Raw genomic sequence first — 27,432 nt, 5'->3', positions numbered from 1 at the left:
AAACTCCTGAGAAAATGATTCAACACTTAGTTTCTGTACGTTGAGCTGAAATCAGGCAGCTAGCTAACGCTGTGGCTAAGCATGGCGTCCAAACTTGAACATGTGGTCCATGAAACAGCCACACCTCTGACCCGCTCAGTTCCTCCTCAGTGTGTAAATTACAGATTCAGCACTCTTCATACCAGATTGGCTGTTTCCACGTTGATCATCATCATCCTCATGTCTCGGTATGATGAAGAACATTTGCACACATCATGGGCATGGAGTGCACATTTAGGCCTGCTTTTTTTTAGAGGTTTAGCCGGGGATCTTAGGCCAGTGTGAGATTTAGACAGTATGTAAACGAGAACCTTAGCTAAGGCTCCACACATCTCAACAGGGAAAACTCATGGTTGTTGGCTGGAAACAATATTTTTGTCTGGCCTGAACTTTCAGTTCTAATGTGACAGACGTGTGTGTGTGTGTGTGTGTAAAGATGGGCCCTTAGAAACCAGTCCCCTGGGCAGCTCCAGCAGACTGCTGTCCCATGTCAGTCCATTATTGTGTAAAGATGTCTGTGGGACTACAAAGGTGCCGTTCTAAGCTCGAAGGACTGTCCAGAATCATTCGCGCCTTTCCACATGTCAGTAGGTTTGGGCTGATGAAAGGAGGGACCGTGGAAAACTCCGTCCACCCACTCTCTCAGAGATGCTACCGGGGATTCTTGTCGCCGATCCGCCTTGGTCAGCCCCATGGTTGATGGATACCCGGACCCGTTGGATGCCAGCATACATGGAGGGTATTCTGGATTGAACCTGCCGTCTGAGGACACAGCAGTGTGAGCGATGGACCAGATTTTTGGCTTGGTGTCTGAATGATAAAAAGCAGTCTTTGGCTGTTGCATCGGTGCGAGTCTGGGACAGTCAGGGGACAGTCTCTCTTCTCCGTGCAGAAGGTCGGGGTCATGTGTGAGACGGCCATGCTGCAGGTCTGTGTTTTGGTGTTTATCATCATCCTCAGGTAGAAACTGGGGCTTCCTCTCACAGTCAGAACCGTCAGATTCCAGCAGATCGAAGTCCTCGAGGTCGCTCTGTATGTCTGCGCACTGTTGATCTGAGAGAATGAAACCGATTACTCCAGGTGTTACAAACCAAACGTACTCAGAGCAAACAAGAAAAGAGGACACATCCGCTCACCGGGAAGGTCTTTTTCAGCTTTTAGGGGCTTCTCAGATTCACTGTCATCATCACAGCCTCGGTCATCAGAACTTTTACACGCCCTCGGCGACCACGTTACCTTGTTCTCCTTCTTTAGCCTCCTGCGTGCGTTGGCAAACCAAGTAGAGACCTGAGAGCAGAGAGGAGCAGAGCTCAGAGAGGGGATAGGAAAGGGAGGTGGATCGTTCTGGAGCGAGGATGGGTCAGATCACTCTAGGAAGAGGAAAAATACTGGAGGGTGTCAGAGAAAGTTCTGAATAAGTAAAGACGTCACAGGGTGAGGAATCCTCTGACAAACCAATCAGCAAGGCATCTACCTGTGTGAGGGTCATCCGCGTAATTATGGCGAGCATGATTTTCTCTCCTTTCGTGGGGTAAGGGTTCTTCTGGTGTTCCTGCAGCCAAGCCTTCAGCGTGCTGGTAGTCTCTCTGGTGGCATTTTTACGGCGGGAAGTACCATCGGATCCGGAATATCTGAGCCGAAAAGGTCACAGCTGAGGTCAGATTAATGCTGCAGCGTGATTAGAATGACCCTTAACCATCTCTGCTGAATTATAGATTTAAAGCAATGATGTATGGGAGTTTATGATGAGGAATATCAGTGTACAGCAGGATATCAGCTCAGTCCGTATTCATACATACCCATATCTGTCATAGGAGTACTGTCCCAGTGTGTACTCATAGGGGTAGTAGCTGGGAGTCTGGGATGTTCCCACATGCACAGATGTGGCTCCATCTTTGGGAGCTGCTGCTCCCTGAAATAAAGTCAAACATCACATTTTACTTTCTAACATTCCCTAAGATATTCTAACACAGGAGTGTCAAACTCAAGGCCTGGGGGCCGGATCTGGCCCGTGGAACAGTTATACCCGGCCCACCAGACCAATTTGTATTCTAACTGTCCCACCAGTATGAGCTCTGCAGATTTCCACCAGTATAACGATGTAAACTTCACCCTGATGATTGAAAATATCCTTGTTAAGTCAGAAGAATAAGAAATAATAAAGAGTTAAAATAAAAAATCAGGAATGTAGGAAAAGAAAATTTGTGTTTTTATTTTGTATTTTCTGATTTGCATCTCCCGATTATGGATTAAAGCTATGGTTTTAACTTTTAACCCCTTAATGCCTGTTGTCGCATATTTGATACATACTTTTATGATACCGCTATCTGATCAATATGCTCATTAAACTACTCAAAAAAAAATATAATTTTCAGGCTATTATTTGTGTTTTCAGACTTTAAGGGGTAAATATCATAATTTGATTTTTTCAAATCATAATTTTGACTTTTATCTCATATTTTCACCATTTAGATTCACAATTTAAAATTTTAAGTCGTATTTTAACGTTTTAAACTCATGAAATTGATTTTTATCTTACATTTTGACATTTTCAGCTCCTAACTTTGAATTTTAATCACAAATAATAACCTTTTCTATTTAAAGTCTTACATTTTTAGCTCATCTTTGGAATTTTTCACTAAATATTTTCAATTTTATCTCACATTTGGACATTGAAAACTCTCAATTTAGACTTTTATTCTCATATCTTGACATTTTCAACTTTGATAAATATCTTTTAATCCCAAATATTGACCTTTCCATTCAAAATTTTAAGTTTTTATCTCATATTTTGACCTTTCAAACTCACGATTTGATTTTTTTTAGTTCTGTAACCATTAAAGATCATGATCTTAACTTTTGATAGTTTTTTTAAAATCTCTAAATCATTTATCATAAATGTAATTTTCTTTTCCCTATAACTGGTTACTGGTGAAGGTGAGGTTGACAGTTCACGGGACATTTTGCCCCTCAGGTTAGACCCAAATTCAGAATCCAGCCCCTGCTGTGGCTGAGTCTGACACCAGAGATGAATCTCACTTTCACGTTAACCTTATCTTGAATTTGCATGGCCTGTTTTAAAATATCACAGTTGGTTCATGTATTTTCATGGTTTTAACCTCCAGTGAGAATGTAAATCAAATATTTCCTTAGAATAAGCAGTCTATTTTAAAATGAAAGGTTTTTATTTCCCTTTTCCCCTCGTGCGTAATGTGTGCGTAATTACGCATGAACAAAGTTTAAATCCTGGTCTCTGAGAAGTGAATGAAACCTGAAACTCACTCTGGAGTAGAGCGCAGCGGCGTCGCTGGCGCAGCTGTTAAAGTAACTTTGGCTCTTTGCGTACGGGCCACCGTAGACTCCGATGCCGGTGTCAGAGCTGAGCTGGTGGCCCGGGTGTGGCGGAGGCGTCCCCGGCTCCAAGCAGCCCGGCAGAGAGCTGGAGGTCATCAGAAACTTCAGCAAGAGAAACGCACAATCAACACCATGAGCCATAAATCAGAGGATGTTTTTAACACCAGAGAATCATTTCAGAGCGTTTTCAGTTTAAATGTGAAGGTGTGCTGTGTAGGGCTGCTCGCTGCTTTGGTCCATGTGTGAGAGGGGATGGATTTTCATTCATAGAAGTCTACTGTCGAGCATTTATCTCCAGAGACACAGAAGGACACTGAAACTCAGACTGTACCTGCGGTGTGCTGGGGTAGGAGTATCCGAGCTGGGAGTAAGCCATGGCTCAGTTCAGAGGGAGAGACGCAGGAGCGCAGACATCCAGCAGCATCCGCGCCACCAGGACTTCAGAGTTTGTTAGCAGTCAACTTTTAGGTGAAGAAAAATCAATCTACCTATCCAAATGAAGGCGCAGAGATTTACGCACCATTTTCTCTGTTTCCTCCAATAATTCAACAGCTTAATGCGCACCTGTCAGAGTCCCGCCACGTCCCCCTGCCTCAGCAGAGACCCTGCAGTCCAACAGTCCACGGTGAGTTCATTCCTCTCTTTTAAGTGCGTCCCTCTGACGTCAGAGAGAGTATCCCGGTATTCCTATCAAGATGAAGAAACTCGCCAAATTAACTCCCTCCCGGTTTTCTCTCAGCTCTTATCCGGGAGAACAGCTCCACCCAGACCCCCCCCCCAGGCGTAATGAGAACGTGATCAATTCTCCTCTCCAAATAAACACGCAGCTGCATTCACACTCACGCGGCGCTATGGCCAGAGGGGGATCGGGAACGTGCTGCCTTGGCACCCCATTGACACAAGATGATTGATGACTACAACCTGATATTAGCATAATCGTTTTGCCCTGTAGTTTAGATAACTTGTCAGCACGGAGAGATCTCCCTGTCATCCACACATTCATGAGTGGGGAGGCTTCAGCTCTCCTCCGAGCAAATTAATCAAAGAATAAACAGCCAGCATTCCCTGGAGTAAGCACCTTTACCAGCTGAACGGCTTGTCATGTTTTTAAGTCTTTACTCTCCTCACCCACAGAAATGTTCTCACATTTCCTCCTAGTTCAGCTTCAGAACTTTATCTGTTAGAGACTGGAGCCGGTGGAGCTGTCTGAAAAACTGATATTAAACTGCATCATGCTGTGTTTGTGATAACAGCAGTGCCTGCAGGATTCCCACTGATCAGTTATAGTCAGTCAGAAAAATCTCTTTAATGCCAAAATGAAAACAGATTTCTTTAAAGTTATGTTAATAAAATAAAAATATAAGTGATTGCATAAATATTCACCCTCTTTAAAGTGACTGACCTAATTCAACAGAGGTCCAGCCCACTGGTGCTAGAAGTCTCACTGTGAGTGAAATAGGGATTCCTGGCTACCATTACATCAGGAAAACAAAAGAACACTCCCAGCAACTCTGAGAAAAGGTTACAGAAAAATCTAAGTCAGGGGATGGAGACAAAACATTTCCAAGTGTCTGAACATCCCCCAGAGTTCAGTGAAGTCATCATGAAGAAATGAAGGAATATGTCACATGTGTAAATCTGCCTAGATCAGACCGTCCTCACTAACGGAGTGGGCGTGCAAGAAGGAGACTAGTGAGAGAGGACACCAAGACACCTATGACTACTCTGAAGGAGCTCCAAGCTTCAGCAGCTGAGATGGAGAGACTCTGCAGACAACAACTGTTGGCCGGGTTCAACCTATATTTTCTTTCTCAGTTTGCACTATTTTGCCAGTTTATATTAATTTTCATCCTGTTTCACCAGATTTCCACCCGTTTTTGCCAATTTAAAGCCCTTTCAGACACTCTTTAATTCTCTTTTACCACTATTTATGCTCATTTTAGCCACTGTATCCAATTTTTGACTTTTTTTTGTTGTTTTTTGCCATTCTTATATAATTTTACCACTTCTAACCCATTTCTGTGACTTTTTAGACCCAGTTTCACCTCTTTTTCCACTATTTTTTGCCATTAGTAACCCATTTATTCGATGTTTAACCCATTTTAATTTTTTTCTTTTTAACAAATAGATTTATACAGTATTTCTAAGATGGCTATTTACTACACAAATGATTTAAAAAAGAGATTTGTTTCATTGATGAGTGGTTATTTTTCAGGTTAGAAATGAAATATGGATAACACAGCTTAAATTTACAATAGACCACTGATCATCAACTGTTGGCCCGGGGGCCATATGAGGCCCCTTGAAGCTTCCTGTCCGGGCCCTGAAAGGTCATTAAAATCAGAAAAGGAGGAAGGAAGATGTTGTGGTTTTAAGAAAATACTTTGGCTTTAAATGTCTGCAGCTGTTAAATCCACCCCATAAACAATTAATGTTAAAATAGTTTTAATATGACTGAACACTTGATCTGTTTTTACTGAAATTTAATTTTCATTCATACTTATTAGATATTCAGAAAAGGGGTAAAAAGGGGTGATAATGGGGAGTGGCACAAAGGGACAAAAATTGGCAGAAAAAATGGTGAAAAGAGGTTAAAATGTGGCAAAAAGTGGGAAAATAGGAAACAAGGGACAAAAGGTATCAAAAATTGGTTAAATATGGCAAAAATAGTGCAAGAAAGTAATGAATACAGGTTAAAAATAGGCAAAAATAGAAGAAAAGTGGCAACAATGGATAAAGAGTGGCACAAAGAGGATAAAACATGCAGGAGAAGTGGTTTCAAAGAGGCTAAAGAATTGAAAAAAAATTATTTAAAGAGGCAAAAAGTATCAAAAATAGGTTACAGGTGGAAAAACATTGAAGAAATAGCCTGGCAAAGTAGTGAAAAGGGGTTAAAGACTGGCACACAGGGGCAACAATAGGCAGTAATGTTGCAAAGGGGGTTAAAGAGTGGCAAAAAATGGGTTAAAAATGCCAAAAATGTTGCAAAAATAGCCTGACAAATTAGTGAAAGGTGTAAGAGAGGGGCACACAGAGGCAATAATTGGCAGGAAAGTTTCAAAATGGGTTAAAGAGCAGCAAAATGTGTGAAAATTTGCAAACATTGATTTAAAAGTTGCAACAATTGTTTAAAAAAATGTAATGAGAAGGGGTTAAAAAGTGACCAAAATGGATAAAAGAGTGGGTAAACATGCAGGAAACGTGGTTCAAGAGGAGTTAAAATGTAGCAAAAATTCTTAAAAGAGGAAAAAAGGGGAAAACGGTATCAAAAAAGGGGTTAAAAGTTTCAAAATTGAGTTAATACTGGTACTAAATCACCTCTTCTCTGAAATAAAAGACAAATACTGCTGCAGTAATGAATTAATCACAACAAAATTGTTTAATTTTTGCTTATGTGAAAGTCCGGCCCCAGAGTTTCTGTTGAGACTAAATCTGGTCGTTGTGCAGATCTACTTGATGAGCCCTGCAATAGACCATGGTTTTGTTGACATCCAATGGACCCCAGTTTGGCCAGTCCCCAGAAAGCTCTCCCGTTTCCCCCCTAATGGACGGCCTTGTCTCCACATGACTATTCTTTAATGATCATGGCTGTTCATCCACCTTCAGGTCCTGTGGGGGTCCCCGGTCTCTGGCACCTTTATTCAGGGGATCACAGGCTGAAAAGGTTGAAACCTCTGGCCTAAACTGTTTTTATTCATATTTGTATGGAGCATAGTAGTCATTAATTTTAACTGGGAATGAAATTGAAATTGAACCCACACTCCACACAATAAAAGACGGATTATTAAAAATGAGCTGAGATTAAAAAAGACAGAAGAACCCATAAAAGGACCCGGGGTAACGACGTTGGCGTGTGAGCCACCTAACATATAAACTGTCTTGTGGAAACGAGGGACAACCTGACGGGGCGGACTTGGGGAGCAGAGGAAACCATTAGCCTCATAGACGGGGGATGTGGAGTGGAGCGAGGGGATGCGGAGAGGTAAAAGGACAAAATATTCCCAGAGCACCCAGAGTAGGATTGGAACAACAGAGCTGCATCAACAGAAAGCATCTCAGGCCACAGCGGGGAGAAAGCATCTGTGTAGCAGCTTGATTGACATTCCATTTGTCCTGTGAGAGGTGCTCATAAAGCCAACACGGACGCTCTGTCTCCCCCTCATCTGTGATCAAAGCTCGGAAATGTAGTTATCTCCCAACACTGACATTGCATGTCTCCACACAAACACACATCACTCACAAAGACTGCAATTTACCTGGCCACTGACCGTGAACAACACGTTCTCTAGTGTCAGAGTTTGTGGGGAAATAAAGTACCTATGGACAGGCTTTAACCTGAACCCACTGCTTATTTCTTCTGGGGTTTAGAAAGAAAAACTAAAAGCATGCATTGCATTGTGGATAGAAGACGATGTCATTTCCTTCTTTTGAATATTCAATCAGCTGCTTGTATATTAATATATGATGTGTTTATAAATTTATGGCATTCCTCCAGTATATATTTCTTAGGGCTATGAGTTCGTTAGACCGTGATTATATCTTTCTGATCTCGCTCCCTTAACATCAATCATTCATTCCAGATGCTCCTCAAGAAAAACAGAAAGGAAACACATTCTATTCTCTCCTTCCTGCATCCAGAGCAGCGATTATGCAGGAGGCGGTATGAGGGGGTTGATGATGGAGGCATGTTAATGCAGGAGGCGCTGGAGTACGCCTCGTTTGTACTGAAAGTGTTTGGAATAGAGGGCCGAACAACTCCAATCACAAGTTCTTTCAATCACAGCGTGCAGCATCTGAGTACTCTTTTACCTCAAAGTCTTAAATCGATGCATTTTTAATCGCTGTTTAACATGCAGATGCTTTTGAGCCTTCATCTTGTTTTCAGCTGTTTCATTGTGAAGAAATATCCTGGTGGGTGGTGAAGTGAGAGAGCTTTCAACAACCTCAGTGGGAGCATGACTGTACCATTCTTCACCTTCTTTGTTGGTTCAGGAGGAAACTCCAACTAAAAACCTGTTAGCTTTAGCCCAGCAATTCAGAGTGGAGCCCAGATTCTCCAAAGCACTCATTTTTAACATCTGAAATTAAATCTTTGATGCATGTTGCTGGACAACCAGAGCAGTTGGCAGAAAGAAAGATGCACTCTTGAGTTATATCTTGGACTTGAAGAGTTATTTCACCATAAAGTTGTCAACTTCATTACAACATATGACATATGACAACATATGTTGAAACTGTGACAACAAAGAAGATGAATGGTCCAGGACACCTCTGAGAGAAAGAACGGGAAATGTCCATCAACAAAACCCAAAAGATGAAAAAGAAGACCTCAGTCTCAACTACAACTCCTGGCTAGCTTAAAAGCTGACAACAACTTCCAGTAACTGCCAGGGAACACTGCCTGATCAACAGGAGACTACTGAATGTTACCTGCTGAGGTAGCATGGGGTGACACACACCAACTGCAGCAGCCGGGCACGCCATCACTAGCAGCAAAACAAAGCTCTACACCTACACCAGAACTGACAGCATGCCCACAGAGTTTATATCTTTCCTGACGGAGATTATCTGGAGAACGGGACCCTTGGAGACTGAAAGGAGGACGTGGAGCAGCACGACACCTACAGCTGGTGGGGAGGAGGCAGAGACGGTGTTATGCGAGAAGGCAAAAGCGGGGCAAACAAACTGGGCTGCAGGCTAGGCTAAGAGCTGCCCCACACAAACCTGTTGTACTGAGCATCTTTCTCCCTGGTGCTTGCTCCCTCACCAGCAGGATGGACAACGTGAGGGTGCAGATTTCTAACCACCGCTTGCATGTTTAGTCCAAGACTTTGTCTACATTTTGGATTGGAATGGAAAAGTAGTCCAGTATCCACTGCGAGGCTCGAGAGCCATGGCCACATTCTTTCCTTTTGCACCATTCCACCAGTGTGAGATAGGGGTTTCTGCTTTAGCCTCAATAAAGAGAGAAAATAAATCAAAGCTGGGCATTGAAAATGAACAGAGAGTCTCACAGCTGCTCCCAGGACTGAAGATCTGTAGTTGTCACTGACATCATTGCAGGAGTGGGTGTGTAAATCTTAAAGCTCTTCATTGTGTTATTTTTTTAGGGAACTGATCATCTTCAGATAGTTCGATTTTTAAATTTTTTCTTTACTATAGCCAAGCACCTCAAACCACCCAACTTCAAAAATCCTGAAATATCCCTTTAATGCAGATTTCCTTTATGCTGATGACTCTGTCATGAACTGCTCAGCCCTAACTCTGAACTCTCAGATCTCAAAACTTGTGCTAAAGATTGAAGCTCATATGTTTTCAGATATTAAATCTGAGCCCCTGAACCCCCCTCCCATCCCCACTGAGGGCTGACAGAGTGAGCTTGTTCTGAGGTTTATGGATCTCTCTTTTCCTCCTCACATTCAGCAGCAGTTTAAAGGCCCAGACTGAATCCGGGTTTGATCTTAGAACCAAATCTGGCTTCTCTTTTGAGTCTGAAGCAGACCGGCTGTTGTTTGTAAGTGTTGGACTGTGTGCATGCCTCATGTCAGAGCTTGCATGCTCTAGACCAGCAGTGTCCAAACTATGGCCCAGGGGCCGGATGTGGGCCGTAGTCCAATTTTAGTTGGCAGTGGCAAATTTTAGCAATACAATGAAAAAATGTCTCACATTTGAACATGAAAACACATGAAGCTTAGTGAGATAAAAGGAGTTACAACTTTCAGGTCTTTTAAAACCGTGTGAGGACAGGTTAAAAACAGTCATCAAAAGACAGACCAGGAATTTGGTGCCACACAATGATTTAATGATCATCAGACATTTTTTTGCACCAAAAAGCAGAGAAAAATTCATTAAAATGTCTTTAAAAGAGCACTTAGATGTCTGTAAAATGGCTTGGTAAAACAGGTTAAAAGACTCTAAAAGGGGGCAAGGAGGAGGCGAAAAGGCGTTATAAAATGTAATATGGCTGAAACAGTCGCTCAAGTGAGGCCCGCTGTCTTCAGTCTGGGGCTGCCCATGTTTGTCTATTCCTCACCACTGCTGCCACAGTCCACTGCCGTTGGCCACTCGGTTTCTCACAGCCGTCACCTGCAGAACAGGGAGAAAAGGCTGCCAGTATGGTGTAACACAAATCTAAATACACAGACAAGTCAAGTTCAAAGAACCAGTGTTGAATAAAAAGTTATTACTAACCAAAGGATACTCACAACACCGGCAGAGCTCGTCACTCTGCCGATGCGTGTCATCCACGTTGTAACACTCTGGATGTTCCTCACTCCTACTGGCTGGCATTCATGTCCCCCTACTCATGGTGTCTGTCCTCGAAGTCGATTGTACCTCGACTTACACCACTCCTCAGCGTGCCTCTCATCTGTGGTTCCTCTCTGTCTCTAGTGAGCCTCTCGTCTGTGGTTCTTCTCTGTCTCTAGTGTGCCTCTCGTCTCTGGTTCCTCTCTGTCTCTAGTGTTCCTCTCGTCTGTGGTTCCTCTCTGTCTCTAGTGGTCCTCTCGTCTGTGGTTCCTCTCTGTCTCTAGTGTTCCTCTCATCCCTGGTTCCTCTCTGTCCCTAGTGTTCCTCTGGTCTCTGGTTCCTCTCTGCCTCTAGTGTCCCACTCGCCTCTGGTTCCTCTCTGTCTCTAGTGAGCCTCTCGTCTGTGGTTCCTCTCTGTCTCTAGTGTTCCTCTCGTCTCTGGTTCCTCTCTGTCTCTAGTGTTCCTCTCATCTGTGGTTCCTCTCTGTCTCTAGTGTTCCTCTGGTCTGTGGTTCCTCTCTGTCTCTAGTGGTCCCCTCAACTGTGGTTCCTCTCTGTCACTATTGTTCCTCTCATCTGTGGTTCCTCTCTGTCTCTAATTTTCCTCTCATCTGTGGTTCCTCTCCGTCTCTAGTGTTCCTCTCTGTCTCTGTGGTTCCTCTCTGTCTCTAGTGTTCCTCTCGTCTGTGGTTCCTCTCTTTCTCTAGTGTTTCTCTCGTCTGTGGTTCCTCTCTGCCTCTAGTGGTCCTCTCATCTATGGTTCCTCTCTGTCTCTAGTGTTCCTCTCATCTGTGGTTCCTCTCTGTGTCTAATGTTCCTCTCATCTGTGGTTCCTCTCTGTCTCTAATGTTCCTCTCTTTCTCTGTGGTTCCTCTTTGTCTCTAGTGTTCCTCTTGTCTGTGGTTCCTCTCTGTCTCTAGTGTGCCTTTCGTCTGTGGTTCCTCTCTGTCTCTAGTGTTCCTCTCATCCCTGGTTCCTCTTTGTCTCTAGTGTTCCTCTCCTCTGTGGTTCCTCTCTGCCTGTAGTGGTCCTCTTGTCTGTGGTTCCTCTCTGTCTCTAGTGTTCCTCTCATCTGTGGTTCCTCTCTTTCTCTAGTGTTCCTCTCATCTGTGGTTCCTCTCTGTCTCTAGTGTTCCTCTCATCTCTGGTTCCTCTCTGTCTCTAGTGTCCCTCTCGTCTGTGGTTCCTCTCTGTCTCTAGTGTTCCTCTTGTCTGTGGTTCCTCTCTGCCTCTAGTGGTCCTCTCATCTGTGGTTCCTCTCTGTCTCTAGTGTTCCTCTCATCTGTGGTTCCTCTCTGTCTCTAGTGTCCCTCTAGTCTGTGGTTCCTCTCTGTCTCTAGTGTTCCTCTCGTCTGTGGTTCCTCTTTGTCTCTAGTGGTCCTCTCGTCTGTGGTTCCTCTCTGTCTCTAGTGTTCCTCTCATCTGTGGTTCCTCTCTGTCTCTAGTGTTCTTCTCATCTGTGGTTCCTCTCTGTCTCTAATGTTCCTCTCATCCCTGGTTCCTCTCTGTCACTAGTGTTCCTCTCATCCCTGGTTCCTCTTTGTCTCTAGTGTTCCTCTTGTCTGTCGTTCCTCTCTGTCTCTAGTGTTCTTCTCGTCCCTGGTTCCTCTTTGTCTCTAGTGTTCCTCTCGTCTGTGGTTCCTCTCTGTGTCTAGAGTTCCTCTCGTCTGTGGTTCCTCTCTGCCTCTAGTGTTCCTCTTGTCTGTGGTTCCTCTCTGTTTCTAGTGTTCCTCTCATCTGTGGTTCCTCTCTGTCTCTACTGTTCCTCTCGTCTCTGGTTCCTCTCTTTCTCTAGTGTGCCTCTCATCTCTGCTTCCTTTCTGTCTTTAGTGTGCCTCTCATCTCTGCTTCCTCTCTGTCTCTAGTGTTCCTCCCATCTCTGGTTCCTCTCTGTTTCTAGTGTTCCTCTCATCTGTGGTTCCTCTCTGTCTCTACTGTTCCTCTCGTCTCTGGTTCCTCTCTTTCTCTAGTGTGCCTCTCATCTCTGCTTCCTTTCTGTCTTTAGTGTGCCTCTCATCTCTGCTTCCTCTCTGTCTCTAGTGTGCCTCTCATCTCTGCTTCCTCTCTGTCTCTAATGTCCTCTCGTCCCTGGTTCCGCTCTGTCTTTAGTGTTCCTCTCGTCCGTGGTTCCTCTCTGTCTCTAGTGTGCCTCTCATCTGTGTTTCCTCTCTGTCTCTAGTGGTCCTCTTGTCTGTTGTTCTTCTCTGTGTCTAGTGTGCCTCTCATCTCTGCTTCCTCTCTGTCTCTAATGTCCTCTCATCCCTGGTTCCGCTCTGTCTTTAGTGTTCCTCTCATCTCTGGTTCCTCTCTGTCTCTCGTGTGCCTCTCATCTCTGCTTCCTCTCTGTGTCTAGTGTTCCCCTCATCTCTGCTTCCTCTCTGTCTCTAGTGTTTCTCTCATCTCTGCTTCCTCTCTGTCTCTAGTGTTATTCTCGTCTGTGGTTCCTCTCTGTCTCTAGTGTTCCTCTCGTCTGTGGTTCCTCTCTGTCTCCAGTGTGCCTCTTGTCTGTTGTTCCTCTCTGTCTCTAGTGTGCCTCTTGTCTGTGGTTCCTCTCTGTCTCTAGTGTTCTTCTTGTCTGTGGTTTCTCTCTGTCTCTAGTGTTCCTCTGGTCTGTGGTTCCTCTCTGTCTCTAGTGTTCCTCTTGTCTGTGGTTCCTCTCTGTCTCTAGTGTTCCTCTCGTCTGTGGTTCCTCTTTGTCTCTAGTGGTCCTCTCGTCTGTGGTTCCTCTCTGTCTCTAGTGTTCCTCTCGTCTGTGGTTCCTCTCTGTCTCTAGTGTTTCTCTCGTCTGTGGTTCCTCTCTGTATCTAGTGAGCCTTTCGTCTGTGGTTCCTCTCTGTCTCTCGGTTTCTCTCATCTGTGGTTCCTCTCTGTTTCTAGTGTTCCTCTCGTCTGTTGTTTCTTTTTGTCTCTAGTGTTCTTCTCATCTCTCCGTCTGCCTGCAGTCCCTTTTCCTCATCTTGCTCTTGTAGGCCCTCCCTAAAAATCAGTCTCAACAAGGCAGTATGGTCTAAAAAAACATGCAATAAAATCATAACAATTGAAACGATAAATTAAAGATCATTTAAAAACCAAAGCATAAAAGCATACAAAAACACAATAAAACCATACTTCTGCCTTGTGACATTAGCACACAGCTGTGCTACCATGCTGAGTCTGTAAACAAACATTTTGACATTTGGATCTGGTACCTCTGATTATTGTGCTGCTGTTTAGTATTGAGTTATCTTGTGTCTCTTTTACATGTCTGGTGTTATGTTGGCTCTCTCTGTTCCTGTGAAACTCTAAATTGCTGCTGTCTCAGCCAGGGCTCTCTTTTTTAATCTCAGCAAAGTTTTTATCATCATTTATCAATGATCTCTGGAATAGTCTACTCACATTTACTAACCTGAGCCTGAAGTTTACTTATCACCCCAAAGAGGGGGCTTTTGGGTAAGCATTTGGGGCTTTAGCGTTGCCGTTGGGGACGAGGTTTGTTGTTGGTTTTCTGTCTGTACTGAAGAGAAGAAAAGGGTGGTCTTTACATAACCCATAGACCAGGGGTTCTCAACGTTGGGGTCGGGACCCCATTAGGGGTCGTGAGACACTGAGATGGGGTCTCCAGATGCCTCAAAAAACTAAGAATATTTTTTGATTACACTGTTACCACTTTACACCAGTTTTACTAAATTTTAACATATTTTTGCCACTTAAAACCCATTTTTTCCTCAACTTTAAACCCTTTCCACCATTTTTTTTCCTGTTTTTGCCACTTCTAATCCAAATCTTGCTACTTTCCACTTATTGTTGCCTCTATTGATCCATTATTGCCACTATTAACTCCTCTTTACCACTTTTTACACCGCATTTCATGATTTGATATGCCCGTTTTTGCCAGTTTAACCCTTTTCTCCCAATTTCTGCCTCAGTTAACCCTTTATGCCAGTTTGTATCATTTTTTCATCCCATTTTTCCAATTCTCCCACCTTTTTTGGCACTTTAACATCATTCCAGCCACTTTTTAAACTTTTAAGCTGTTTTTGCCACTTTGATCTAATTTGTGTCATTTCTAACCCATTTCTGCTACTTTTAAAATCCAATTTCACCAGCTTCTAAACTATTTTTTTGCCATTATTAACCCATTTTAGCTATTTCTCATGTATTTTTTATTCTGTTTTAAACAAATGGATTTACATTTTTAAGAGGACAACTTACTACACAAATGAATTAGAAAGATAAGTGTTTTTTTTAATAACATTTACTACAGCTTAACTTTACAATGGACCAGGATTTTGCTGACCCCCAGTTTGGCTAGGTCCCAGAAAGCTCTCCCATCTATCCCCCCTCATGGACGGCCTTGTCTCCACATGACTATACTAGAATGTTCCTGGCTGTGTTCAACCACCTTCAGGTCCAGTGGGGGTCCCCGGTCTCTGGCACCTTTATTTTGGGGGTCCCCGGTCTCTGGTACCTTTATTTTGGGGGTCGCAGGCTGAAAACGTGAGAACCCCTGAACTAGACATCCATTCTGGGAGAAACAGTCATCAACTTTTTAAAAAGTATTTTTTCTCTGACTGTGAAAATTTGAACAGTAAGCCGTCAGTCCTTTCACAGCTTCACCCTCACTGCTAAATATGAGGAATAAAGACCAACAGTGTGGGTTAACGCCAAAGTCGCAAAATTGCGAAAAGCAACATTGCTGAATTAAACAGGCTCTAGTATGTAGTGAGAATACTTACAATGCCGGGAGGAACAGAGGAATATTCACCCTCTGACTGACGCCGTGTCTGTGAGCACCGACAGCATGTCCATGCACCATGATAGTCCACAAGTAGCACATACCGAGGCTGACGCTTCACCTCACCATGGCCAGGGAGGGAGGGGACGTGGTGGGGGTGTCGGGGTGGTCAAAAAACTGCGAACAGTGACTGAGGTAGGGAATGAAAAATACCGCAGAGGTAGGGGCAGCCATGTTAGAAGCTGTGAGAGAAAACACACAGCCAATGGCGGTGGAGGCCGCCTGGTGTTGTCAGAATATGCAAATTAGATGAGTGAATTTAGTCCCATCACAAACTTTGGGTCAACCTGAAGATTTTTTACATTTACAGTATGCCTTTATCTCTAACCACTTTCAAGCTACAGCCTTTTGAAATCTTGATATCAAAATTGGATATTTTCTTGAAAAAAAACTCTGGTGCCCAAAGGGTTAATACTGAGATCTAGCCACTTAAATTCACTGAGAAAAACAAAAATATCTGCTTTATGCTGATGTGTTTTATTTTTAACCCCGGGATACGATCTCTGATCAGTCAAGGTGATAAAGGGTGGAAATGAAACATGCAATCATTGGATTTCACTGTTAAACCTGAGATTTACATGTCTATGACATGAATCCAGGGCTGCATGGTGGAGCAGGGAGGAGGTCCCTCGTTCTCTTCCCGGTCAGGGCCTTTCTGTGCAGAGTTTGCATGTTCTCCCTGTGCATGCGTGGGTTCTCTCCGGGTACTCCGGCTTCATCCCAGCACCAGAAACATGCTCGTTAGGTTAATTGGTGACTCTAAATTGCCCGTAGGTGTGAGTGTGAGCATGTCTGGTTGTCTGTCTCCATATGTCAGTCCTGTGATTGACTGGCGACCAGTCCAGGGTGTACCCTGCCTCTCACCCAGTGACAGCTGGTGACACCCCCACCCCCCCCCCCCCCCCCCCGCGACATGAATCTGAGAATTTCTGCTAATGCAGGATTCCTGTAAAACTTTAAAGTTAAAATGTTGAATGAAGTTGTGTTTAACAGCTGTAACAGACTAGTGAGTCTCAGGTGGAGTCCTGACCCCTCTGAAGGTCACAAAACCTGAGGGTCAGTTGGAGGAAAATATAGAAAAATAAGAATCAACATAACAGTTTTTATATGTTTTCTATTGTAGTTTTCTACACTCTAAGACTGAACAGTTGAAGGCTGTGTTTACTTAAAAATCCCCAAATAGTTATTTCAGCTCTTTTTTCTGAGTTGACTGAACACATTTTTAGTTTTAAGAAAACAGATCTCAATCATTCTGAATGTTCTTTTTTCATTTTCCCAGAATGCCTTTATTGTCCTCATTACCACTGCAGTCCGTTACATTTGGCTGTCTCAGGAGGCATAAATGTTGAAATTAAAGTCTGTGATAGAAATACAGGAAACGGGCTGCAGATGAAGACCAGGTATCTTTATGAAAAGAACTCAGACGTGTTGTGTTGAGTTGAATTTAAAGGGTCACACACCAGCCCCCCCCCCCCCCCAGCCCCAAAAGACTAACAAAAATAATTCTGTGATGAAACTAAGTTTAGTTTTCATTAAGATGACTAAAACTAGACTAACACTAACAAAATTAACACTGGGCCAAAATTTTTGGACCTGAAAAAATATACGATCTAAAAATGAAAAAAAAAATCTGAAACAAAAAACAAAAACAAAAAACAAACAAACAAACAAATGAAAACGAAATTTGAGTGTGAAACAAAAAGATTTAAATCTGAGAACATTAAACCTGAGACTAAAAAAATGTGAAATTATATTTAAGAGTAAAAAATAAAAATAAATGGTTTTATTAAAATAATTACAGAGCTGAATCAAAAGTTTACTTAAATTGAAAAAAACTTCTCTTACACTTATTTTTACTTTCAGTTCAGTGTTTTTATTTTTCAAAATTCAGGATCCACCCTTAAACTTTAATTTTCAAATTTATTTAAAAAAATTGAACGTTGATAGTGCAAAATCCTCTGCTTTAATCAAAGACAGACTGATGGGCGTGTGCATATTAAGCCAGTGTTTTAAATGGTCAGAGAGAAGAGTTAAGACCAGCAGTAAACGGATGATGAGGAGGAAACTAGAACCTTCCAGCCACCAGACACGCCTACAGCTGCTGCCTCTTGTTTTGCATCACCTGAGAACAAGTGCAAACCAGACTGGATCTGATCCATAAACAAGACCGAGGTCCTGTCTGACCACTGAGGATCCTCATGGAGGATCTGGAGCTGCCTACCTCTGAGTGGGTTACTATAAATGCCCTGGCCTTCCTCATCAATGATGTAGGACACAGGGAAGAGAAACAAGCCAAGCCTCTTAGCCGCTGCTCAGCGTGTGTGTGGGTGTGTGGGTGTGGGTGTGTGTGTGTGTGTGTGTGAGAGAGGTGGGTGTAGACAGACAGAGGATGAGAGGGAGACGGGTTTAGGCTACAGGCAGCTCTTAAGAGTGTGTACAGTTTGCGTTGAGCCCTGAGAGGCCGGCCGTATTCCTCCCCATCACTTCCACTTCATTACTCCAGGAGCAGGCATACATTATTCAGCCCTTCATGCCTCCGTCCACAGGGACCGATAGAGCCTTTAACAAACACTTTAACCTATCTTAACTCTCTTACTGATCCTCTTAGCTGCACACAGATCACGTCACAGTGCTCCTTTATTTCTGTTCATACCTTACTACCTGCTCTTTTACTCCTTCACTTGATGGACAATAAGTCTGTGAACATTTGGGTTTCCTCCCCTAGAGAGAGTGTAAAAAACTAAAAATAGAATTAGTATTTTATTCTTTAATGCTTAACTGATTTATAAGAGGGAATTCACACATGCACACTATTCACTCAATGCAAAAAGAAGTCAGATACTCTTATTTAATCTCATTATTGGTCTTCAGCATCATCTTAGAGAAGTTTCCACTTTACCCAAAAATGCTGTTGTGTTTTTATTCACTGATTGGTGCAAAGTAGAAGGTTGACAGCATGAAGAAGCTTTCCTCCTAAATTCATGTGTTCACTGAAGATAAAGAAACCCATGAGAGTGATGATGACCTAGACGAAGAGCAGCGTGACCTCTGTAGGAGCTCCAGGTACTGGTGAGTTAATGGTCACCAGAATAATAGTTGAATTTTATTCAGGTGTGACATTATTCATAATCTTTAGTTAAAGTTCATTTTTCTAAAAGGCCAATTTTAATGTATGTGGTGAAGTTTTTGAGTTGTACTCATGAAGCTGCAGCCTCTGTGGCAAAAATGTGTCCAAGACACACCACCTCCACATTCATGCAGAGTCTCTGCTTTAACATTTGTGTCTTTATTAAAGGTATACTGTAGTTGTGGTTGTAATGCATGGTTGTTCAAATTCACAACACACACCTACACCGCTTTCCACATTATCAAGCAAATGTCATTTTTCTCCTGTTTTCCTAAATATTTATGTAAATGACAGTCAGAGTATTTTTCAAGTCATCAGCCATAGAGCATAATTCAAATGTTTTTGAACAAACTTCATAATGATGTTATTTTTTACAAATAAAAACCTCAAAATGCACTGTTCCACATTATCAAGCATGAAAGAGTTTTAAACATTTTATTGGTTGTAAAGAACTGAAAATGGTCATGTGTTGAATCTGCAGCATTAGGAGGTCATATTTACTGAAATCAAAGCTATTTCAATCAAAAACATCTTAACAGGCCAAGTTCATGTTAACATAGGAGCCCTTCTCTGATATCACCTTCACTATTCTTGCATCCATTGAACTTGTGAGTTTTTGGAGAGTTTCTGCTTGAATTTCTTTGCAGGATGTCAGAATATCCTCCCAGAGCTGCTGTTCTGATGTGAACTGCCTCCCACCCTCATAGATCTTTAGCTTGAGGATGCTCCAAAGGTTCTCAGTGAGGTTAAAGGTCAGGGGAGGATGGGGGCCACACCATGAGTTTCTCTCCTTTTATGCCCATAGCAGCCAATGACACAGAGGGATTCTTTGCAGCATGAGATGGTTCATTGTCATGCATGAAGATCATTCTGCTACAGAAGGCACTGTTCTTCTTTTTGTACCATGGAAGAAAGTGGTCAGTCAGAAACTCTATATACTTTGCCGAGGTCATTTTCACACCTTCAGGGACCCTAAAGGGGCCTACCAGCTCTCTCCTCATGACTCCGCCCAATCCTTGCTGACATCACAGCCTTGTTGGGACATGGTGGCCATCCACCAACCATCCACTACTCCTCCATCTGGACCATCCAGGGTGGGACGGCACTCATCAGTCAACAAGACTGTTTGAAAATGAGTCTTCATGTATTTCTGGGCCCACTGCAACAGTTTCTGCTTGTGAGCATTGGTTAGGGGGGGCTGAATAGTAGGTTTATACACGACTGCAAGCCTCTGGAGGATCCTACACCTTGAGGTTGGTGGGACTCCAGAGGCACCAGCAGCTTCAAATACCTGTTTGCTGCTTTGTAATGGCATTTTAGCAGCTGCTCTCTTAATCTGATGAATCTGTCTGTCAGAAACCTTCCTCAATATGCCTTTATCTGCACGAACCCGTCTGTGCTCTGAATCAGATACTAATGTCTCCTATGTTAACATGGAACTTGGCCTGTTTGTCACAGTGTCACTCCTCTGCTCACCTGCTGCATTTTCACCCACACTGCCTCTGCTCCACTCTGCCAGTCAGCCATGCCCACCTCATCAGCCAACTCTGCTCACCTGTGCTCTCAGCTGCCTCTCATGCTCAATCAAGCCAGTTTTAAGCCTCCTCTGCTCAGTCAGACTCTGCCAGATTGTTCTTAGCCCTCATGCAAGACTTTCCAGCACTCTCTTTAGGATTGACTACCCGGTACCGACCCTGCTTGTCTCTGACCTCTGAACCGCACCTCTGCCCTGGAAAAACACCTAAGCCTTCTGTCCCTGACCTCAAGTTTTTGCCTCTGTGGATTGGATTCTGTTTGCTCGGCTTCTGGACTCCTCAGCTGGTGTGTGACAGCTCTGCTCAGATACAGTGAGTGTGCTCCTCCTGCCTCCTTCTGGTTCTGACCCATCTTCTATCTCTCCCCCGACTGGGCAGCTCTTCAGAAGTGATTGTTTATTGTTGATCCAAGTGCTGTTCAGCTGTGATCATTAAAGGACATTACGTCTATTCTCCTTCTCTAGTGTGTTGCTACTGGGTACTAAAACCACCCGTTACACTGTTCAGATGTTTTTGATTGAAAAAGCTTTGATTTCAGTAAATATGACCTCCTAATGCTGAAAATTCAATGGATGACCATTTTCAGTTCTTTACAACCCATAAAATATTTTAAAACTCTGTTTTGCACAATAATGTGGAACAGAGCATTTTGAGGTTTTTAGTAATGTTATCATTATGAAGTTTGTTCAAAAACATCTGAATTATGCTCTAACAGCTGATGACGAACAATACTCTGACTGTCATTTGCATTAATATTTAGAAAAATCAGAGGAAAATGTCATTCGCATAACAATGTGGAAAGTGGTGCAGATATCTCCTGAAGCAAACAAATTCACTCTAAAATGGATGTTTTTTTTGCAGCACAGCTGTTTTCTAAAGCAAGCTGCTGCAGAACATCCAAACTTTTTGTACTGGTTTAAAAGTTTAACACAAACTATCCAAAACATGAGAAGTTAGAAAATACCAGAAATCCTCATCCAGTCCCTCTCCTTATCGAGGAGATCCAGCTGGAGAGCTCAGACACCTGCTGACAGTAATGGTTACGTTCTCCTCCTCCATGGCGTCCTCGTCCTCCTATCCTTGGCCATCATGTCAAGGCCTCAGGCGCCAAAGTTGAATATTTTGAACTAATGCCAGGCTGCTAATTCGCTCCCATCGTGCTACCGGATGGACAGGAACAGTCATGTCCGCTGCTGCTTTCCATCTTTAACGTTCCATTGAAAACGCTGTGACAGAAACAGTGGTTCTGGTCTGAACGTATGACACCTCAGTCAGAGAAGAGCTGAAGACTCTGGGCTTTCTGAGCTCAGATGTAGACAGGCCTGCAAGGGTGTGAGTGCCTGGTCATCGAAGGACAGGGTGCACCTTAACCAATCAGAATCAAGAATTTAAATGCTAACAAACCCTCCTGTTTCTACAAATCCAGATTTCCAGCTCCCTTTTTCAGAAGCTTCTGATGAAGGACTCAAAGCTTTTCTTTCCCAGAGCCAGAATGGAAAGTTAGTCCGTCTCTGCAGTCTAAACCAGGACGAGTACCTGTGCCTCCTTCTTGAAGCCACAAAGCATTATGGGCCGATCCCTTCTGGACCTGCCCTCAGACGAATCAGGTTCTGCCCAACAACCCTCAGACTGAAGAGTCCACGTAGGGGCGTCACTGTGAGAGTGTGGGGAGACATTGGTCCGGCCATGTCAGGGAAAGTAGAGGAGAGCTTAACACCCACTCATGTGGTTTCAGGGTTGTTGGGTAGAGTTGTTTTATTTGAATTTTTAAGTTTTTTTTTTTATCATGAAGCTGTACTTACTCCTGTCAGCCACCAGAGGGTGCAGTAGTAGTCAGACTGTAGGCCCTCCTCTTCTCAGGCAGATCGTTGTCTGCTTAATGTACATGACTGAGTCTTTTTATCTATATTCAGAGGAACATCCGTGTTCTGTTAGAATAACACGTCTAAAAATCTGCCTGATGTTCAGAGTTCAGTGTTAAAAACAGGTTTTGTTCTGTGGTGGAACCTGGAAGCTGACGGTTCTAGGGTTTAGTTTAGTTTATGAAGTTTATTTTAGTCAGGGACAATGTAGAAAATGTCATCAGCCTCAAACAGAAAAGGAGCTTTGTGTGGCTGTAGCTCTCAGCTAATGTCCATCTGCAGGGGTATGCTTTATTTAACGTAAGGACCACAGATCAGACTGAACATGACTTAATGAAGGAAAAGAAACAAAATCCAATAAAAGCATAAAAATGAAATTATTAGACAGCAAAAAGAGAAAAGTCTGATAAAGTCTTAAAAGGATCCTGACATGGTCAGACGGATTCATCTAATGAGATATTTGAGTCTCTCAGCTGAAGAACTCTGTAGATATCTGTGAGCTTGAACTCACCAGGAGGCCGCCATGATTTGGTCTGACCTGGTAGTGGGACGTCTGCTCCTCATGGATCTGCATCTGTGGATGAATTCAGACATCAGTGAGTTACCGTGCAGCTGTTGAGCTCTCTGGGTGACATGGCTGCGATCACAGACCGGTGGAATCAACACTTAGAAAAGAAGACTGAGAATAACTTTGGTTGACAATCATAGTTTTCCCAGAATTCCTTTAGGCGTCAGCCATTCTTTTCACCCTGAGTGAAGTTACTGACCCAGTTAGACTAGTCCCATCTGTGATGAAGGTTACACTACAGCAGAGCGATGAAGGAGCGCCTCCTTCAGGTTATAAATAGTCTCTGAGATTAGACCAGCAGGTGTTAACACCTGAAGTAAGAGGAAACGGTGACAGCAGCAGTGTAGGGGAGCAAACTCTGCTCTAACATCTGGTTATCAGCTGGATTTAAGCAGAATGTTGAAGTCTCTGGAGTGTAAAACTTATTTTTTTTCCTTTTATTTGTTCCATCATGGCAAAATCCACCTTTCCTCACAGAGACATTCAACCTGACTCCACTCAGTGGCCAGAAAGGAGAAGAAAAAAATCGTGTTTTGCCTTCCCCTCACTCAAAACACAACTGTTCAACCGTTGGTCTGCCAAGTTTACAATAACTGAGAGAATAATATCACAGCAGTAATCAAAAAAGATACAGTCACATTTCCAAAGAGTCTAACAACGCCTGCCCTCAGCAGTCAAGTAGGAAAACTAAACACCCTATTCGCCATGTTCATGAAGTCTTATGAGTCTCTCTTTAAACTTTCTCTTGAACTCAAATATATTCACATCACTCTGTAAGGAATTAAACATTTTCACACAGAAATACACATCTGCTTTAAGGTCATCCGTGCAAATTGATGCTTGACATTAAATTTCCTTCTATGGTTCTCATCTTCTGAACTAAAAACTACAAACTTTTGTAAATTTTCTGGTAATGCTCTACTTTTAGCTGTGAACATAACTGAGTGCCTGCAGCTCTATCAGATCTCTGTTTGAACAATCCTGCCTTAATAAACTGTTTCACTCTTTCAGTGTCAACGCCGTCTATGGTCAGTGAGATATTTCCCTCTTTTCTTTGATTGGTAAAAACCATAAACTTTGTTTTATTTAGATTTAAAGACAGCTTGTTTTCATCACAGCATTTATTCAGTTTCTCCATATCATTTTCTACTTTTATTGCCAACGTTTGTAAATCTTCTCCAGAAAAAATAAGTTGTTGTCATATGCAAACAACACAGCCTGCAGTGACTTTGAAACTTCACATAAATCATTAATAAACAAGTTAAAAAGTTTGGGTCCCAACACTGAACCCTGTGGAACTCCACGTTAAATAAAACCAGAAAAGTGAACATGTTGTTGTCTTTTATCTAAATAACGACGTAACCAGCTCAAAACGACACTTCTTAACCCGTATGTCTGTCATTTTGAAATATTGTGATCCAGCGCTTTCTTTAAATCAATAAATACACCGATAGTATATTTCTTTTTCTACTGCTGCAGTAAGTTCAGTTCTTCAGTAATTTTCATTAATGCTAAAGAAGCTGATCTGTTGCTTCTGAAGCCAAACTGACTCTCACTTAACAGTTTATTAATTTCTATGAAGTAATCAAATTTATTCGCAAATACTTTTTCCAGCACTTTATAAAACTGTGATAACAATGACACTGGTGGTAAAGCTGTCTCCTGTTTTAAACAGCGGAATAACCTTTACCGTTTTCATTCTGTCTGTATGAAAGAGAGATTATAAAGGAATATGAAGGTTTAATTATGCAGTCAGTGGTCTTTTTAACAATTATCACATCGATCCATCACTACCAACTGATGTCTTGTTTTTAAGCTTCCCTACAACAGAAACTATTTCATCATCATTCACTCCTCCTAGAAACATGGACTGCAACATTTTACCTCCTTCCATTCTGACGACTCTAGTTTGACTGTCATCACATTTTTTAATCGATTTTGCAAGAGTAGGTCCAACACTGACAAAAAAGAGTTGAATTCATTTACCACATCCTGCATGTTTTCAAAGATCCTGTTATTACCTACTGTAAAGCACAGGTAAAACTGAGTCAGTGTAACGGTCAGTGTCCATTTCCTGGTTGAACCAGGCTCAAAAAACTGGAGAAACTCTCGTTATTCAGGTTTTTTTGTTTTTGGCCAAAAATGGAAAAAACAAACAAACAAACAAACAAAACAAACAAAAAAAAACAAACAGAAAAACAAGTCATTTTTTTTTCATGCAAAAAGAAGTGGCAAAATGGGGGAAAGGAAACACGTGGTATTTAATGGCAAAAGGCAACTTAAATGGGCGAAAAGTGGCAAAAAAAAGGCAAAAATTTGGAAAAAAGTGGCAAAAAGAAGTGGTACTGAATGACAAAAGGTAGCTTAAATGGATGAAAAGTAGCACAAAAAAAGGTTTAAAAGGGGTGAAAAGTTTCCTTTTTGAAGGTTTCCTGGGAGAGTAATATTTATATGTTAGAATGTGAGTTTGAACGTGACTGTGGCCTCACACGTAAACTGAATGTAGCTCTAGCTCATGTTTTATATATTTATATATATATATATATATATATATATATATATATATATATATATATATATATATAATTAAAAAAAAAATTATTACAATTTGAAAAAACACAAACTCTGGTTGAGGAAAACAATGAGTAACAAACAATAAACAAGGCAACAAAAACTAGCGGGGGGGTTGAATAAAAATCAAATACAATGACAGTACAGAGATAAGTGAAATTGTCTTTAAGTCACTCTAGATTAGAAGCCAAGCAGTATTATAAAAACAAGCTTCCAACAAACAGAAAACAAATAAACAAAAATAACCATTTCAGATCAAAATACATTTCGACAGTCAGCACATATTTTTCTCGCAGTCTTGTTGGAAATCGTTTTTTTAAGGACAAGAAATAAAATTAAAGTCATTCATAAAACACTCAGAAGAGGGTTTGCCACATCTCCGTTTGCTACAGTGAATATATTTACCCATTAGTTAAACAGTATTAATCATGTCTGAAACAGATGAGTTCAAGTTATCCATGTACAAAAGAATATTACATGTTAAATAATGGAATATCATCAATTCTGAGTGATAACCCATTTCTACTATTAGTCCAGAATCTCTGGGTTATAGGACATGAGACAAATGTTCCTAGCTCATCTTATATGTAGACAGTGACTATGAAGTCTGTCTCTTCCTCCTGTGTTTCCACAGCTTAGAGCTTAGGCGCCATCCTCTGGTGGTTTAGGGGACTACAGCCACATCCTCTGTGACCGTGTTGATGTTGTTCTCCTCGCCTGAGGGTGCTGTGGCTGAGCTGGCTGTGGTTATTGACCGGGTTGAAAAGGTCATCAGCAGTGTTGGCCTGATGCGGTTCTATGTGGTTTTACTGACCGCACCTCTCAGGACAGTTTTACCTCTGCAACAGTTCATTAAAGACGTCTGAGGATTGAAGAAATAATCTAATTAATCTAGTGAGTTTTTATATTTCAGGGATTTTTTAAGCAAATTATTTTATTCACATTTTTCTGCATTTGTTTTCATTTTTGTCACAACTGTTTAATGTCGTCCTGCATGAATCCTCACAGGTTTTATCACAGAACATAGACTGACCCTCACTGGACGGTCTGATCACTGCTCCCCTCATCACACACTGTCTAAGTATTAATCCACATCAAATGTTAAAAAACAGAGGAGTTCTGTGAGCTGGGAGTCAATAAAGTCCTTTATCTGAGCGCTGACGGTCCCTGGAGAGAAGCGGAGCAATAATTTCCTCAGATTGCTCCAGTGGGAACAACGCTGGTGGTTTTCTGTGTCCACTCCAATCACATCACTGATGGGGAGGCGGGTAAGCATCTGTGACAGGGGGAAACCAGATCACTGCTCCCTCAGTCTGTGCTGCTGTCTCTGTGTGTGTGCAGATAACCAGTTGGCAGGTTTCCCCTGTCTCTGCACACACACACACACACACCCACACACACACCCCCACACACATCTAATGGGGGGGGGGGGGGCAAGCTGGACAGGGTTAATATACCCCATTAAGCTCTATTACCCTAAATGACTTGGGCAGCTGAATGAGGATTCACATTACTCTGAAACTGTGTGTGTAGAGTGTGTGTCACTTTACACACACACACAGCTCATGTGTAATTATACTGTGGAGATATGTGACCCATGAGTCATCTTATTATTGACTCAGAGAAACACAGCAACCCTCCTCCTATCTAAAACTCTTCTGAAATATGACAGCAGAATTCCTCTTTCTAAATAAAATAATCACGTCTGAGGTTCATCATGGAAACAGATTCTTAAACACTGTTTGGCTTTTCTGTGCAGCTTTGATTCAGCTCTTTAGGTTAGCATTAATCTAGGGCTGGGCAATCATCCATTATCAGTTTCAATCACAGCAACCATGAAGACAGGATTAAACCAGCAGACCTGTTTCATTCACTTTAATGTTTCAGTGTTTCTCTGGAACAAGATTACATCGCATTACTGTTTTATTTTCATGTCTTGCTTCTTATTCAAAGTTTCCTGAATGTTAAAGTTTACTGTAGATCAGGGCTTTTCAAAGTGTGTGAGAGTGAGCCTCCCCTAAGAGAAAATTATTCATTCGGTGGACCCCCACCCACATAAAGATTCAGATTGGAAAAACACTGAACCATATTTTCAAACATGCGTGTTTAATTTTAAATACTTTAAACATTTTTATATCTTTGGTATTTTGGTCTGCAAATGTTCTTAAACATTCGCCTTTACCAGGTAATCAGTTATTTGGTTTCAGTCGTGAATTTATTGCCAATACTACCTGATTATTCTGCTCTGATAATCCTTAAAGCAGCGTTACTCAACCAAAGAGCCAAACTGTTGAAAAATACCTCTGCAAGAGCCACAATCTAAGTGGTGAAAAGTGGAAAAAAACAGCCTGAAG

At 42.2% G+C, this 27,432-nt stretch overlaps 1 protein-coding gene across 1 annotated transcript; it reads right to left on the bottom strand.

The window, feature by feature from the left end:
- Positions 1 to 562: 562 nt before the first annotated feature.
- On the bottom strand, positions 563 to 3,769 carry irx4b (iroquois homeobox 4b). Its single transcript, XM_041809491.1, has 6 exons — positions 3,725 to 3,769; positions 3,322 to 3,495; positions 1,839 to 1,951; positions 1,514 to 1,670; positions 1,176 to 1,326; positions 563 to 1,092 (listed from the first exon to the last, which is right to left on the bottom strand). Exons 1-6 carry the CDS (start codon positions 3,767 to 3,769, stop codon positions 563 to 565), a joined length of 1,170 nt encoding a protein of 389 aa, XP_041665425.1.
- Positions 3,770 to 27,432: the final 23,663 nt, after the last annotated feature.

The sequence above is a fragment of the Cheilinus undulatus genome, linkage group 16 (genome assembly GCF_018320785.1).
Source record: "Cheilinus undulatus linkage group 16, ASM1832078v1, whole genome shotgun sequence".
Lineage (NCBI taxonomy): Eukaryota > Metazoa > Chordata > Actinopteri > Labriformes > Labridae > Cheilinus > Cheilinus undulatus.
This window is presented reverse-complemented; position numbering and strand designations above follow the sequence as displayed.

Coding starts and splice junctions, on each gene's coding strand:
- irx4b (XM_041809491.1), bottom strand. CDS start 3,769: ATGGCTTACTCCCAGCTCGGATACTCCTACCCCAGCACACCGCAG. Junction 1,952..3,321: donor CCGCTGCGCTCTACTCCAGA/GTGAGTTTCAGG, acceptor ACTTTATTTCAG/GGAGCAGCAGCTCCCAAAGA. Junction 1,093..1,175: donor AGCTGAAAAAGACCTTCCCG/GTGAGCGGATGT, acceptor TCATTCTCTCAG/ATCAACAGTGCGCAGACATA.